Source organism: Hylobates moloch, unplaced genomic scaffold (assembly GCF_009828535.3).
Source record: "Hylobates moloch isolate HMO894 unplaced genomic scaffold, HMol_V3 SCAFFOLD_4, whole genome shotgun sequence".
Classification (NCBI taxonomy): Eukaryota; Metazoa; Chordata; class Mammalia; order Primates; family Hylobatidae; genus Hylobates; species Hylobates moloch.
Genome location: NW_026652279.1, coordinates 138,150,631 through 138,165,091, shown reverse-complemented (window position 1 = coordinate 138,165,091; position 14,461 = coordinate 138,150,631). Strand labels below are relative to the sequence as shown.

Here is a 14,461-nt window from a genome sequence, read left to right as displayed (position 1 = left end):
CCTGTTTGCCTTTGTGAACAGGGAAAAAGCACATGTATAGTTGTGGAACATCACTCTTTGTATAGCCTGCCAACAATTTATTTAAAAAATAAAACATCTTACAGGAACTATAATCCCAGGTAATTCATTAAGTGCCACCACAGCAGACCATAAAGCTGGATAAGACTTCCTAAGACTTGATTTTTTTCTGGGATTTTTAAGGACCCACCAATATTGAGGGTTCCAAATAAAGTTTAGTAGATTTTTTCACTGTCTGTTTTCCTCTACCTGCAATAATATATTCGATGACACTTTGTGGGTATACTTACCTAATTTTGTGCCAGATTAATGAGAGGATGTATTCACTCTAAAGCCCTAGTCAGACTAAAAATGTATAAATTTTATACATCTACAACAGTTTTTTGAGACAGATTCTCACTCTTCCCAGGCTGGAGTGCAGTGGTGCGATCTTGGCTCGTTGCAACCTCCACTTCCTGGATTCAAGTGATTCTCCTGCCTCAGCCACCCGAGTAGCTGGGACTACAGGCATGCGCCACCACGACCAGCTAATTTTTGTATTTTCAGTAGAGATGGGGTTTCACCATGTTGGCCAGGCTGGTCTCGAACTCCTGACCTCAAGTGATCCGTCCACCTTGGCCTCCCAAAGTGTTAGGATTACAGGCATGAGCCACTGCACCCAGCCTACATCTATAATAGCAAAATAGAAACTGCATTTAAGTTATACTTGTTATAATTAAAGTAAAGCACATTAAGTCATTGCTCAAAGGGCAGCAAAACTTAATTGGCAGATTTCTGTGTGGCTATGTTTTGGTTTCTCAACTACTATTTTGAAAGCATGTTCTTGAATCATCTTCACCTGAAAGCTCTACATCTTGTAAGTAGAGTTGACAGGTTTAATTCTTAAGAAATACTTCTGTAAATGTTAATGCTGTCTGTGCTGTAGTTACCTGAATCTATGGTGCTTTCTGTCTTCATTTAATTAAGATTCTTAGGAACAATGAAAAATCTTGCTTTTTTTTTTTGAGATGGAGTCTCACTCTGTCACCCAGGCTGGAATGCAGTGGCGCCATCTCAGCTTACTGCAACCTCCGCCTCCTGGGTTCAGGTGATTCTCCTGCCTTAGCCTCACGTGTAGCTGGGATTACAGGCACGGGCCACCACACCCAGCTTTTTTTTTTTTTTTTTGTAATTTTAGGAGAAACGGGGTTTCACCACATTGGCCAGGCTGGTCTTGAACTCCCGACTTTCAGTGATCCTCCCACCTCAGTTTCCCAAAGTGATGGGATTACAGGCGTAAGCCACTGCACCTACCCAAAAATCTTGAATGCTTCTTTCACATAACTATTAGAATCTTGTTTAAAAGTTCCAGGTACAGATGTCCTCATTTGTTTTTCCTGCATAACCAAGTTCTTTGATTTGCAGTTGACCAAAACTTGGTACAAGAATCTTTGTCTCTTCAACGCAGTTCTCTGGAAATCCAAAATCCTGTAGTTTTTCCAGAGCAGCTTCCTAAGAGTTAGGTAGAAGTTGGTGTTGCCTGAGTTTAGCCACTAGATGGTGATAATGCACAGATCCAAGTTTTCTTGTAACATTGTGAAGACAAGCAGGTTAAAGAGGCAGTATTAATTTGGAATGTTTAGGCATTATTATCAGGAGTAGACAGGCTAACTGGGAGGCTTGAAAGTTCTCCCTCTGTATTTGAGGAAGATATCTGGTGAATGGGTTATTTTCAGACTTGTGGGACTACAGTTAAAAAAAAAACAGATGAATTCCTAGACAAAATAAGACCAAAGACATAAAATACAAGCTTCAATTTTTTAAATTAGACCCAACAGAAACAAAAACACTCCAACAAATTGCTTTAAAAGTTTATAAAAGCCTCCTGTCAGTATCTGTACTTATTTCCTCACAGACAGTAACATCTGGTTGGCAGGCACTGGTCTGAGGACCACACTTTGGTGCTAAACAGCCTGTACTATAGTGCATCCAATTCAGTCAGCAGAACCTGGGTTCAAGACCTGACTTCATTACTACTAGCTAGATAGCCAGAGAAAGATCACTTAGCCTTTCTAAGGTCCAATTTACTCATTTGGATCAGGTTAATTATATCTATGATTAAGCTTTCTATGAGAGCTCAATAATAATGTACTAACCTCTCAGGAAGTACTTGAATGTTAGTTGAAACTGAATCACATAATTGGTACATTTACATATTAAATGTGAATTGTTTTATCTGATATCTACTCCATCTTCTTACTGACTGGTGTTTTCTCCTTGAATAGAAACGTATTCAGTTGATCATCAAATACTTAAAGGACCTTAAACCTTGTCTGGCTCTAATTAAAGCACAGCTACTTGGTGATCTTAACAGAAACCTGTCCTTTCTCGGAGAAATGCAACCTCTTCCACTGCGCTGAAAGCTTTGTGGGAAGAGGGAGAACTACAGGAAACAGCGAAGAAGTCAGAAGGTGCTTATTTATCCAAACGTGTCTGCAGCCATGTACCTGCATACCCCGGTTGGAAGAACCGCTGAAGCACTATGCTATCAGCTTAAAGTCTAGGTGACTACAAAACCCGGGAAAGTTTGGCACATAAACTACATTAGGCAAGATCAAGGATGACATTTGTTCTTTTATTAATCATTATCACTGCCATTCAGTGTGACCTGCCAAACATACACAACTTATATCTTTACAGCAATCCTAAATCCTAAGATTTCGTGATGTTAGGTTGCTTAAAGAACACAAGCCAGTTACTAGCTAGTTCCAAAATTTCAGCCAGAAATATGTGTTAACACTGGATTTGCCACATCTAGAAGCACAATCACTCCAGTTTTGGTGTCTAAACGAACGTCTAAAGTTAGGTGAATCGAATGTAATCAGACTATACTAAACTTGGTTCCAAAAGTTATAAAAGTTGTGAAGTCAGTCTAAACTAAAGCACTTAAGTGAAAGTGTTAACTGCCATACCAGAAAGAGCTCCCACCATGAAAATGTCACTGAAGGTATTTTTTATTTTTTAAAGTATTTTTAAAATCTCGGCACACCATATCTATCTGTAGGACCTTGGGTCCAAAGGTCCTACATAACTGATATGAACCATAATTCTCCATATTAACAAAGGCTCGGAAATTGAAACCAAGATCACCTAACTCGCTCACTTTGGCCAATATAGTACGAATTTCAGCTTCTTTACAAGAGAAAAGTCCTGAGATGTTAATATGCAGCAATTCTGCTGATGTGCATTTTAACGTTCTGCACCAAGGAAGAAAGGCTAAGGAATTCACAAAAGTAAAATCACCCCCTGAAAAACAGATGCTGGTGATTGAAGAAAAAAGAGCAGTAGAATTAAGGTGTTTTATAAACCAGAGGGTGTTTTGTTTCTGTTAGGTAAAGGGATTTCTTCATATGTTATTTTAATAAAAGGGAATTTCATAGGTAAAAACCAATATTCAAAATTATAAAACAAATAGAACTGTCTGTGCACAATCACTGCATCAAAAATTTGCAAGAGACTCAACAGAAATTCTTTAGTTGACAAATGTGGTTTGAAGGGGTAATAAAATCTTTTTATGGCTAAACCAAGAGTCTTGTTTCCTGTTGGCCCAAAAACAGATGTTTCATTTCCCAGATAAGTAGGTTCTCCACTGTAAAGAAATATTCTTGTATAGTTGGTTTCTATGTTCTTGAACTCTGCTCCAAATTCAGCCAACTTGTTAAAGGTCCTTAAGACAAATTTGGAACAGTCATAGGAATCAAACCATGTCTCTGCCCCCTTTTCTGGGCTGGCTTTTACATTCCATGTCTCGTAATAAATTCCTGTTTCATTGTCCTGTTTCACCCACTTTGCCATTTGGTTGAACATGTTTCCTAGTTTAAAAAAACAAAACAAAGTCACCTAGTGAACAAAGCTAATCATGTTAATTTTTTTTTTTTTTTTTAAGACAGGTCTCCCTCTGTCGCCGAGGCTAGAGTGCGGTGGTACCATCACAGCTCACTGCAGCCTTGATCTCCTGGGCTTAAGTGATCCTCCCACCTCAGCCTCCTGAGTAGCTGGGACTACAGGCGCTGGCCACCAAACCCAACTAATTTTTTAATTTTTTTTTTTTTTATTTGCGACCAGCCTGGGCAACATAGGGTCTTGCTGTATTGGCCAGGCTGGTCTCAAACTCCCAGCCTCAAGCGATCCTCCTGCTTCAGCCTTCTAAAGCACTGGGATTATAGGTGACTCCCAGCCTCAAGCGATCCTCCTGCTTCAGCCTTCTAAAGCACTGGGATTATAGGTGTCAGTTACCACGCCTGGCCTAATCATATTAATTTTAAGTAAAATGTTCTAACTTGATTAACGACTGTGGATGCATGTTAGTAAACAATGGTTTTGAATTTCCACACCTGCATTTCACAACAGGAATCCAAGCTCAGCCAATTTTATTCCATTCTTCAAGGCATAAGATATTTCTGAATTATAAACATTAGATATAATAGGTGTATAAGAAGAAGTCGTCTTACATACTAATTCTGTAATCATTTAAACTATAGTCAAAGTGAAATTATACAAATGCAGAAGCTCTCTTTCTCTACCCAACTCACCAAATCTTGGATGCAGAGGCAAAAGAGAAAAGGAAAGCACAAAAAGAATTGTGAAAGAGGAAAAGCAGAATGGGCAAAGACTGTAAGAAAAATGGAGGTGTGGGAAATGTGAGCTTCTCTGTTGCAAAGCATGCTACGCATAAAGTATGAATGGCTGCCTGAGGAGCCGCTGCTCTAGAAGGCTGGCTATTACTGTTATGAGGACAAGCACCATACCCCATCCACCTTGCATGTTTGGTACTTGGAGTTGTTGGGATGCTGTACTTGGAGTTGTTGGGATGCTCCCTGTACTTGGAGTTGTTGGGATGCTGCTGATGACCTCTCCACCTGCCACATAAGTTCTTCCAACAAATCAACTAAACTGGAAATGTTTTAGGCCAAGTTCATACTCCAGGATGGCTAACCCTCTCTCCTACCATCTTGTACCAGACCAGAAGAATCTCTCCAAATATTCAGAAAACACTACTCTGCATGGTTACAACTCTCATCTTGGGCATTTATAATGCCTAATAGAGCTGGGCCCCAAACACTGCATTCTGTCACTGTGTGCAAACCTTTCTTTGGTTACTCCAACTTGAGTCCATAAAATAAATACTTCATGTACTGTCAAATGAATAGAGTAACTGCCTTTATCAATTTTATGGAATTAAAATTGTAGAACAGAATAAAGCCTGTTATATTAGAACTGGGGATACTGTTCTTAGCATTCTTCAACTTTCAAATGCCACCACTATCCTTATGAGACAAGAATGCTTCAATTTTGTCAATCACAGGATTATTCACAAGGCAAATAGATGACTTAAAAGATTTAAGTACTGGCATATTTTGAACTATTTTACAAAAAATAGTGATCAGTTGTTCATATGATCATTGACTTTATGTCAGAAGAAAGGATTTTCAGATAACGATGTAAGTGGAAATGGAGAATGGTGTGAACTGGCCTGGAATGAAAGAAAGAACCACTAATGATGGACTTTCATATTATTGGGATGGTTTAAGGCACATTGATTAGAAAGTAGCAGGAAAGATTAGAAAACAACACGGTGCATTCAGCTAAAAGATCCTTGTTACATTTAAAAGACCTCAGTTTTATTCCTGATTCTGCTACATCTAGCTCTTTGACCTTGAGGCAGGTAAGTCATGTTACCTGGCTGAGCCTCAATTCCTTATTGTAGAGGATGAGTATCTTATCCTCTCCATTGAACTGTGAGTTAACATACCTCCAAATCATTTGTAAACAGCTATACAAATAGGAAGCATGATTACTTCCTCAAGTCCTGGGGTTCACTGAATAATTATTATCACAACAGTGCTTTCATTTCAGATGTTTCTACTGTTCTGGGGAACAGCAACTTATAATGTAATGCTCTATAAATCATATGGACAAGCTCCTTCTCAAATGCTATGGTAGTATTGTCTCCATTTTACACATAAGGCAATGGGCCGATAAGGTATAAAATGTGACCCAAGTCACATAAGGAGTTACCGATGAAAGGGTTGCTGAACTGTTTTCATTACTAACCAATAATGCAGCATTTGCAACACAATTCCAACTTTCAGCAACTTTCCAATACATCCAAAAGAAGAAAAAAATCTCAAAGATAAAATATTTAAACTGCTCAAGAGGGTCTCAAATATAAGATCATACACATTTTGGGAGGCAATGTATCAAAGTAGTTAGGAAAATGGGCAATGGGGGCGTAACTGCCAGGGCTGGAGTCCCACTTACTAAGCTGTGTAACTTTAACTGCTCTGTGCCTCAGTTTCTCCATCTGTAAAATGGGCAAAATAATAGTAACTACCTCCAGAAGTTGTGATGATGAATGATGTGATATATGTACAGTACTCAGAACAGTGCCAGAACCAGTCTATATTAGTAGCTATTATTTTTCAACATAAAAATATCATCACTAAAATTTTTTTCAGATATAGTTAACATATCCTTTAATCAGGCACTTTATGGATTTCTCTTACTATTTCGTTTAGAAAGTCCAATTTAATTCTACAAAATGTTTTATCATTTTATTCATTTTTATGATAGGAAAAGAGCATTTTTAGGGAAACATTCAAAGATCAGAGATAAGCTACTCATCACCTACAGGTGAAGTTCTGCATAAGTAATAGTTTGGGTCAGAGTTTAGTGGTTCCACCAAAAGCAAATGCAACAAAAACAAAGATAAATAGATGAGACTTAATTAAACTAAAAAGCTTCTGCACAGCAAAAGGAACAATCAGCAGAGTAAACACACAACCCACAGAGTGGGAGAAAATCTTTGCAATATATACATCTGACAAAGGACTAATATCCAGAATCTACAAGGAACTCAAGTCAGCAAGAAAAAAACAATCCCATCAAAAACTGGGTTAACGGCTGGGAGTGGTGGCTCACACCTTTAATCCCAACACTTTGGGAGGCCGAGGTGGGCAGATGACCTGAGGTCAGGAGTTTGAGACCAGCCTGGCCAACATGGCAAAACCCCATCTCTACTAAAAATACAAAAATTAGCTTGGCATGGTGGCGGGCGCCTGTAATCCCAGCTACTTGGGAGGCTGAAGCTGGAGAATTGCTTGAACCCAGGAGGTGGAGGTTGCAGCAAGCCGAGATCGTGTCATTGCACTCCAGCCTGAGCGACAAGAACAAAACTCCACCTCAAAAAAAAAGGCAGGGTGGGAGTGGCTAAGGACACAAATAGACAATTCTCAAAAGAAGATACACAAATGGCCAAGAAACATGAAAATGCTCAGGGAAATGCAATGATCAGGGAAATGCAAATCAAAACCACAATGCAATACCACCTCACTCCTGCAAGAATGGCCATAAAAAATAATAATAGATATTGGCGGGATGTGGGGGAAAGGGAACACTTCTACACTGCTGGTGGGAATGTAAATTAGTACAACCACTATGGAAAACAGTGTGGCGATTCCTTAAAGAACTGAAAGTAGAACTACCATTTGATCCAGCAATCCCACTACTGGCTATCTACCCAAAGGAAAAGAACTCATTATACGAAAAAGATACTTGCCCATGCATGTTTATAGCAGCACAATTTTCAATTGCAAAAATATGGAACCAGCCCAAACGCCCATCAATCAATGAGTGGATAAAGAAAATGTGGTGTATATATACCAAGGAATACTACTCAGCCATAAAAAGGAATGAAATAATGGCACTTGCAGCAACTTGGAATAATGGTCTCCAATTCCATCCAAGTGAAGTAACTCTTCAGGAATGGAAAACCAAACATTGTATATTCTCACTTATAAGTGGGAGCTAAGCTATGAGGATGCAAAGGCATAAGAATGATGAACTTTGAGAAGTCGGGGGAAAGGGTGGGAGAGGGGTGAGGGATAAAAGACTACACATTGGGTACAGTGTACACTGCTTGGGTGATGGGTGCGCAAAAATCTCAGAAATCACCACTAAAGAACTTATTCATGTAGCCTAACATAACCAGTTCCCCACAAACCTATTCAAATAAAATAAATAAAAAATACAAATAAGAGATGAAAAAAATTCCCAAAGTTTAATGGTTCCAAAAGTACATTTTACAAATGACCTCTAAGTAAAACATTATTGAAATGTTTCAATGGAAGTATAACAATTTCTTTCATTTGGTTTTTGATGCAATGATCAAATATTGCTATATTTTCAAAACTTACCTGATATAGTTGCTACTTGAACTAATGTCCCATTTTCCTTCCAGTGAACATCATCAATTCCCTCAAAAAAGCAGGCAGCACCTTGATTACACCAGAAAGGGGCATCCATTTCAGGTCGGAGATGGGGAAATGTACAGTTGCCAAGTTGGAAAAGTTCATACCATTCCATTGTGTAGTTCTTGCCAGTTAATGTACTCCTGAATCCAATGGCATCATGCATAATTTTCTGTGTAAAGACAGTACATGTATAAAAGCAACTGTGACATAACCATGGGTCCAGGTAACCTGATAGGAGAACATGTGGCACATCACAAATGCATATCAAGTAGAACAACTGTTCAGCTGTTCTTCCATGCTGCTATTGTCATATCCACTCTGTGGCCCCAAACTCCAGGCCCTCATCCACCCTGGCTTTGGCCACTACAGCTCATCTCAAATAGGAGGCATGCATGTTATGTGGACAAGCTCGTAATTTCCTTAGAGCTTAGAATAAGTGTGAGGAGCCCCCATGCCAGTCTCTGGAAGGAGCTCTACAGACCTCACATGGTGATGGGTTAACCTGGAAAAGTGACTACAATAGGGTATGGAAATCAAGAGGTGTTTCCTGCCTGCCCTGCCCTTTCTGGGCCTCTTCTCACCTTCCAGGAGCTAGGTACAGGAGCTGGTTTCACATTCATAATATTACAATGGATAATGGTGATTACATTTGTTGTTGTCAAGATTACAAAATCTGATAGTAACTATTTTTGACTACTCATTTTAAATGTACTAAGAGAAACAGCAACATGATCTAAAGTCAGCCATCTAACTAGTGATTACTCCCTAAAAATCAATTTAATAACCAAATCATTGAATTAACCAGTTATAAGACCAAGATGCATCCTTACCAAGTGTCCCAGGAGGTCTCCATATTTAAATTCCCATACTGGGGCTTGTAATCGAAAAACTTCAATGTCATCATCACCCTCCATAACTGGGATAGGTGAGCCAGTTGGACAGAAAGTATACTTAGCTTGACAATAAGGATCAGGTTTTGGACGGAAGTCAAAGCGTCTAATAAAGAAAAAGAAACCATCTACTTAGATTCTAAAAGGAATCTGATTCGTCTCACATCTTTTAGAATCCAGTAACATTTTTAGGGGACCATTCAAAGGTCGGAGCATAGTTAATAAATATAAACACATATTTTGTTATCTTGTGAACAAACTTCCAATACTGTTTTTAATAGCAAATGATAAACTAAAAGCATTCTGATAAATACAGGCTTCCCTGTTCCCTGATCCCACTGTGGAAATTTTGAAGACAGGAATCTTGTCTTAAAATTTTTATAGCTCCAGATCATAGTAGACATTTGCAAATGTTTACAGAATAAATGAACATTTTTCCAATGTGTTCAATTTTACAAACAATCCATACATTAAGATTATTCAGATAATTATGAGTAATAGAATATATATTATATTTACTTACGAATTAACATTCATTCAACCAATATTTATTGAGGCTCTACCAGGTATACAGGGAACTATAGTAAGGAGGGAAACAAAAATTAAAACACTGTTCCCTTTCTCACGGAACTGTGGGTGGGAGCTGGAAAGACATTGAACAAGTAATGAGTGTGGTATGTGCTAGACTAAAGGAATGAGTCCTATGGGCACACAGGAAGGACAAATCATTGTTAACCAGGTATGGGATGAATGGGGTGGGGAGGGCAAAGAAAGAGATGAAGGCTGGGCCTAGGTTTTTAATGTACTTGGCTAGAAGGTTAAGACAGAAAGGCAGAGGAAATGTTCAGTATTATAAGACAAGCCTGGCACATTTGGTCTCCAGTAGGTACTGAAGACTGGATTTCAGGCTTCGACGCAGGAGTGGAGACAGAAGACATTGGCAGGGGCTGTCATTTTGTCACTAGGAGAATGTGCATGGAATTCCCTGCCTTACAATTGGGGAGCGCTAAGCTTAAAGGATGTTAAGTAGCAGATCTGATAAGACTGAATTTGCTATAAAGTAAAACTTATTTCATGAATTAAAAGAGGGTAGGGAGAGAGGCCAAATAAAACATGAGACATCAGTTAGAAGGTGACCTCAACAATGCAGGCAAGAAAAGACCAGAGAAGGCCACAGCAATAGGACTCGAGGGGCACTGCAGTTGAATTCAGCTCAACAGACACACTGGTCACCTATAATCTGGCACTGGGAAAGAAAGAAGTGGTGGCGACAACAGCTTCTATCTAAGAATCCTAGATCCCCAGGGTTGTAGCCAGATCTAACAAATCTTAACAAATCAACAAAAATTTCTATTTTAACTTAAGAAGTTAAAATCCTTATGCTAACCAAAACTATTAACAACGCTCCCAAAAGTTTCTGCCACTTGGGTACAGTGTTTTATAAGCACTTACTTGGTTTAAACAAATACATAATCACATAGAGATTTCACTGTCCCACAGCAAAATCTATTTTAGTTCAAAGGTAATTTAAGTGTGAACTTAATAAACTTAAATATTATATTCAATTGAGGGGATTAGATGGGGGCATGTACTTAATATCTGAGACTTAAAAAAAAAAATCCACTAAAAAGCCATAGTCAACACCTTGCCCTAATGTTAAATCAAATCGTTTGGATTTACAATTCTTGTTCTATTGAGTAATTTTGACTACTTACAAACATTTTATTATTAACATTTTCCAGAAAACTAGCTTCATCCACAAACTTCTCTTTCCACGTAGTGTATTACACAAAACAAAAAAGCGTTGTAAACCTTTCAGTGAGCAGAATACACTATCTAGGTTTGACAACAGCTGGCATTTTACTAATTCAATCTTTCCAGCAAACCTATGAGGTTAGTGCTACCACTATTTCTATTTTTTGACTCAGGGCATGTGGGCACAGAGATTCTGAGTAACTTTCCCAAGATCCCTGGTGATGACGGAGCCAGATTTGACCCGCAGCAGGCAGAACCTAAAACTCGCTCCTCACAAAGAGGAAATCCTGCCTTCCCACTCACACTGCCATGCAAAATGGCTGTTTTTTTTAGGTTTGTTGTGTGCAGTTTTAGCTGTTGATTACTTATGCTGGTAAGTTAAAATTATGTCCATTATAAATTGAATTAAAATAATGATGATTTTGGTTTAAAGAAAAATAGCTGTTTCCAAAAACTGCTGGTCTTTCTCCTGCCTGATGTTGACACCATGTTTTCTTTCTCTGTGTTTAGCTATCTCTGACCGCCGGAGGCTGTGTCTTCTTTGTCAAAGGCTGGAATCGACCTCCCAGGTGTGCGGGCTCTGTCCCCGACTTAGGATCGGCGTCCTACCTCCAGGCTGAAGACTGGACAAACGCGGTGACAATGTTCCCAGTCTAACCAGGACTGCAGGAGACGGGGATTCCCGGGATGCGGGACTTTTGAGGGCAAAACTGGGAAGTCCCAATAAGGACTTCGGATCAGGTTCTGATCAGGTTCAAAACAGAGCGAGTTGGTCGCCCAGTAAATTGTACCAAATGTTCCGCAGTAATAACTAACGACAGTGCATGATATAAATAAATGCGATAGACAGTGTTTTTAAACTACTCAAGAAATCAGCTACTTGTACCCAGAAGTTCCTCCATTAAATAACATTATTCTCCTTTTCTTCTTCCACGATTCAGGACTGTCCTGAGTCTGCCGCAAGTGGCCAGAGGGGAGGAAAGGTCCGCGGGCTGCGCGTAACGAGCGGCTGCGACTCCTCATTCCTCAACTTTGCTCTCAAATGCTCTCCGAGCGTCACCCGGCGCTGCCCCCGCACCATCTCGTGACCCGACACAAACCACCGTGCGCAGGAGTCCCCGCCCCAGCACCCCGTACCCCATCGGCAACGCCGACCCCGACCCCGACAGTGCGCCCGCCGCCGCACTCACTTGTAGGGCACCGGCCAGTGGCGCCGGGAGGGGATGCCCGAGGCCCGGGGCCAGCCCGTAACCGCCGCGAGCCAGAGCAGCGCCAGGGCCCAGCACCAGGAAGCGCGTCCCCGAGCCGCGCCCGCGCCCCGCCGCATCTCGGCGCCCTGTGCGGTGTCTACCTCCTGCGCCATCAGGCTGCACCCAGTGCTTCCGGAGCCTCTGGAGGCCTGCGACGCCGGAAGGAGGAGCATGCGCAGAGCCGCCAGCCCGGGACGCGGGGCGCCCTGCCCCTGCGCGTCAGCCCCAGAGCTTGGCAGCAAGCGCAGGTTCCGGCGCGTGACGCCTCCCCGCGCCCGGCCTGCGGCGGCTTCCACACTTTGCAGTCCAGGAAGGCGCTTTGGTCTGGCTCCCAGGAGAATTCGATCCAGACCTGAGGGCCTCATTTTTTATGAACTGACCTGTCCCTGCCCAACAGCCACCACCAAAACCAAACCAAAACCAAAAATCTGTCACCGGGGCTCCTCCCAACACCGAACTTTTATCCCATCCCACAGGGCCCACGCTAGGTGTCAACAAATGTTGAGTGAGTGAGAATGTGTATTTGGGGCTGAGGGTGCAGGGCTGGGGGTGCAGTGAGGAAGAAGGGACAGTAGTGGGGAAATGGCTCGTCCTCACTCGACCTGGGCCAGTGATAACAGTGGGTAACACTGACAATATGTGGTCCCTGCCACTCCCCAAGGGCTTAGTGGGGAAATGGCTCGTCCTCACTCGACCTGGGCCAGTGATAATAGTGGTTAACACCGACAATATGTGGTCCCTGCCACTACCCGAGTGCCGCCGAATCCACCCCCTCCCCTACCGCTCCCCCCACGGGCAGATGTTCCTTGCTTGGATCTGTCACTTCACTGGGAAGAAGTTTCTGCATCACCTTCTCTTCTTTGACTCTTCAACTACGTCAAGAAAACAGTGGCATCAATTACCCGGCTTTTGAGGAGCCTCTCGTGGCATGCTTTGCTGTTAGGCACAAATACTGACTTAAGTCTATACGTAGTACATTCAAGGCCTTGCCATAGTCACTTTTTTACCAGAGAGCAGTTTTGCAGAGCCTTAGACCGGGATTTTCCAACTCCTTCACTTCACCCGCAACTCGTGTGAAGCATCATAATGTTTGTAAGGCTATGGGAATAAGCAAGGTGGCTTCGGTAGCCAGAGATGACCACCACAATCCACTGGAGGGTATGTGGCTTGTGGGGGTGTCACTGACTTCCTTGGGCCTTCCAGGTCTCTTGATTACACATGGAACTCAGTACCCTGCCCCAAACACACACTCCTTTGCCCACTTGCTGCTCCAGGTTTGGGGGTTTTGCGGAGGTTCAGGCTGGGCTGCATTTTACCATACGTTTGTTTAAGCGTTTTGATCGCTACCTAGCTCTCCTCCGTATACTATGGCCAAATTCAAAATTACCAAGGCTAAACTGGCTTCTTCAAAGACCTGCCCAAGATTAGAGGGGGAAGCATTCTAGCCCTGAGAGCTGAAATGTAATGTCTGATTTGAAGGGCACCTGAAGGATTCCCAGTGGCCCCCACACTTGAGCCTGTCTTAAAAAAAAACAGCATTAATTAGAGCATTTACAAATCCTGGAACCATACACTAGAGGGCCACAGTAGAACCTCCCATTCAGTTCAGGACTTCCCAGAACTACAAAAACAAATTCAGGTTGACCTTGTTCAGTGGTGGAGGCCTCTGGTCTTGCTTCTGCCATCTGTCTCTTCACTCTGTGTGCAGGGAGCTTTCATGGTGAGAAAGCATTTCCTAGTATTGGTTTTTATTTTTTATTTTTTTGGAGACAGAGTCTCCTTCTGTCACCCAGGCTGGAGCACAGTGATGTGATCTTGGCTCACTGCAACCTCCGCCTCCCGGGTTCAAGCAATTCTCCTGCCTCAGCCTCCCTAGTGGCTGGGTACAAGTGTGTGCCACTTGTAATTTTTTTTTTTTTTTTTTTTAGTAGAGACGAGGTTTCACCATGTTGGCCAGGCTGGTCTGGAACTACTGACCTCAAGTGATCCACCCGCCTCGGCCTCCCAAAGTGCTGGGATTACAGGCGGTAGTCACTGTGCCTGGCCCTAGTATTGGTCTTAATGCAGCCTCCTGGTAGCTCCCATTCTTCTGGTCTGGTTTTGCCTTGGATGGGAACACTGATTAAACCCCATTCTTTTTGTCTATGACCCTACGCCCCAAGCTAAAGGTGCTCATAGATTATCGTTGGCAGATACTGGTTGCTTCCCCCTTGTCCATGGCTTTTAAATCTTGAGGGCCCACAGACAGAACTGAATT

General features: G+C 41.9%; 1 protein-coding gene across 1 annotated transcript; it reads right to left on the bottom strand.

The window, feature by feature from the left end:
* Window positions 1-1,801: 1,801 nt before the first annotated feature.
* Window positions 1,802-12,379, bottom strand: CLN5 (CLN5 intracellular trafficking protein). Its single transcript, XM_032151050.2, has 4 exons — window positions 12,145-12,379; window positions 9,140-9,305; window positions 8,253-8,478; window positions 1,802-3,869 (listed from the first exon to the last, which is right to left on the bottom strand). Exons 1-4 carry the CDS (start codon window positions 12,375-12,377, stop codon window positions 3,358-3,360), a joined length of 1,137 nt encoding a protein of 378 aa, XP_032006941.2. The 5' UTR covers window positions 12,378-12,379; the 3' UTR covers window positions 1,802-3,357.
* Between the last annotated feature and the right edge of the window lie 2,082 nt (window positions 12,380-14,461).

Excerpts from the sequence above, each read along its gene's own strand:
- CLN5 (XM_032151050.2), bottom strand. The coding sequence starts at position 12,377 with ATGCTCCTCCTTCCGGCGTCGCAGGCCTCCAGAGGCTCCGGAAGCACT. Across the intron at positions 9,306-12,144 it reads CACTGGCCGGTGCCCTACAA|ACGCTTTGACTTCCGTCCAA; the intron begins GTGAGTGCGGCG and ends TTTCTTTATTAG. Across the intron at positions 3,870-8,252 it reads TCAAGTAGCAACTATATCAG|GAAACATGTTCAACCAAATG; the intron begins GTAAGTTTTGAA and ends TTTTTAAACTAG.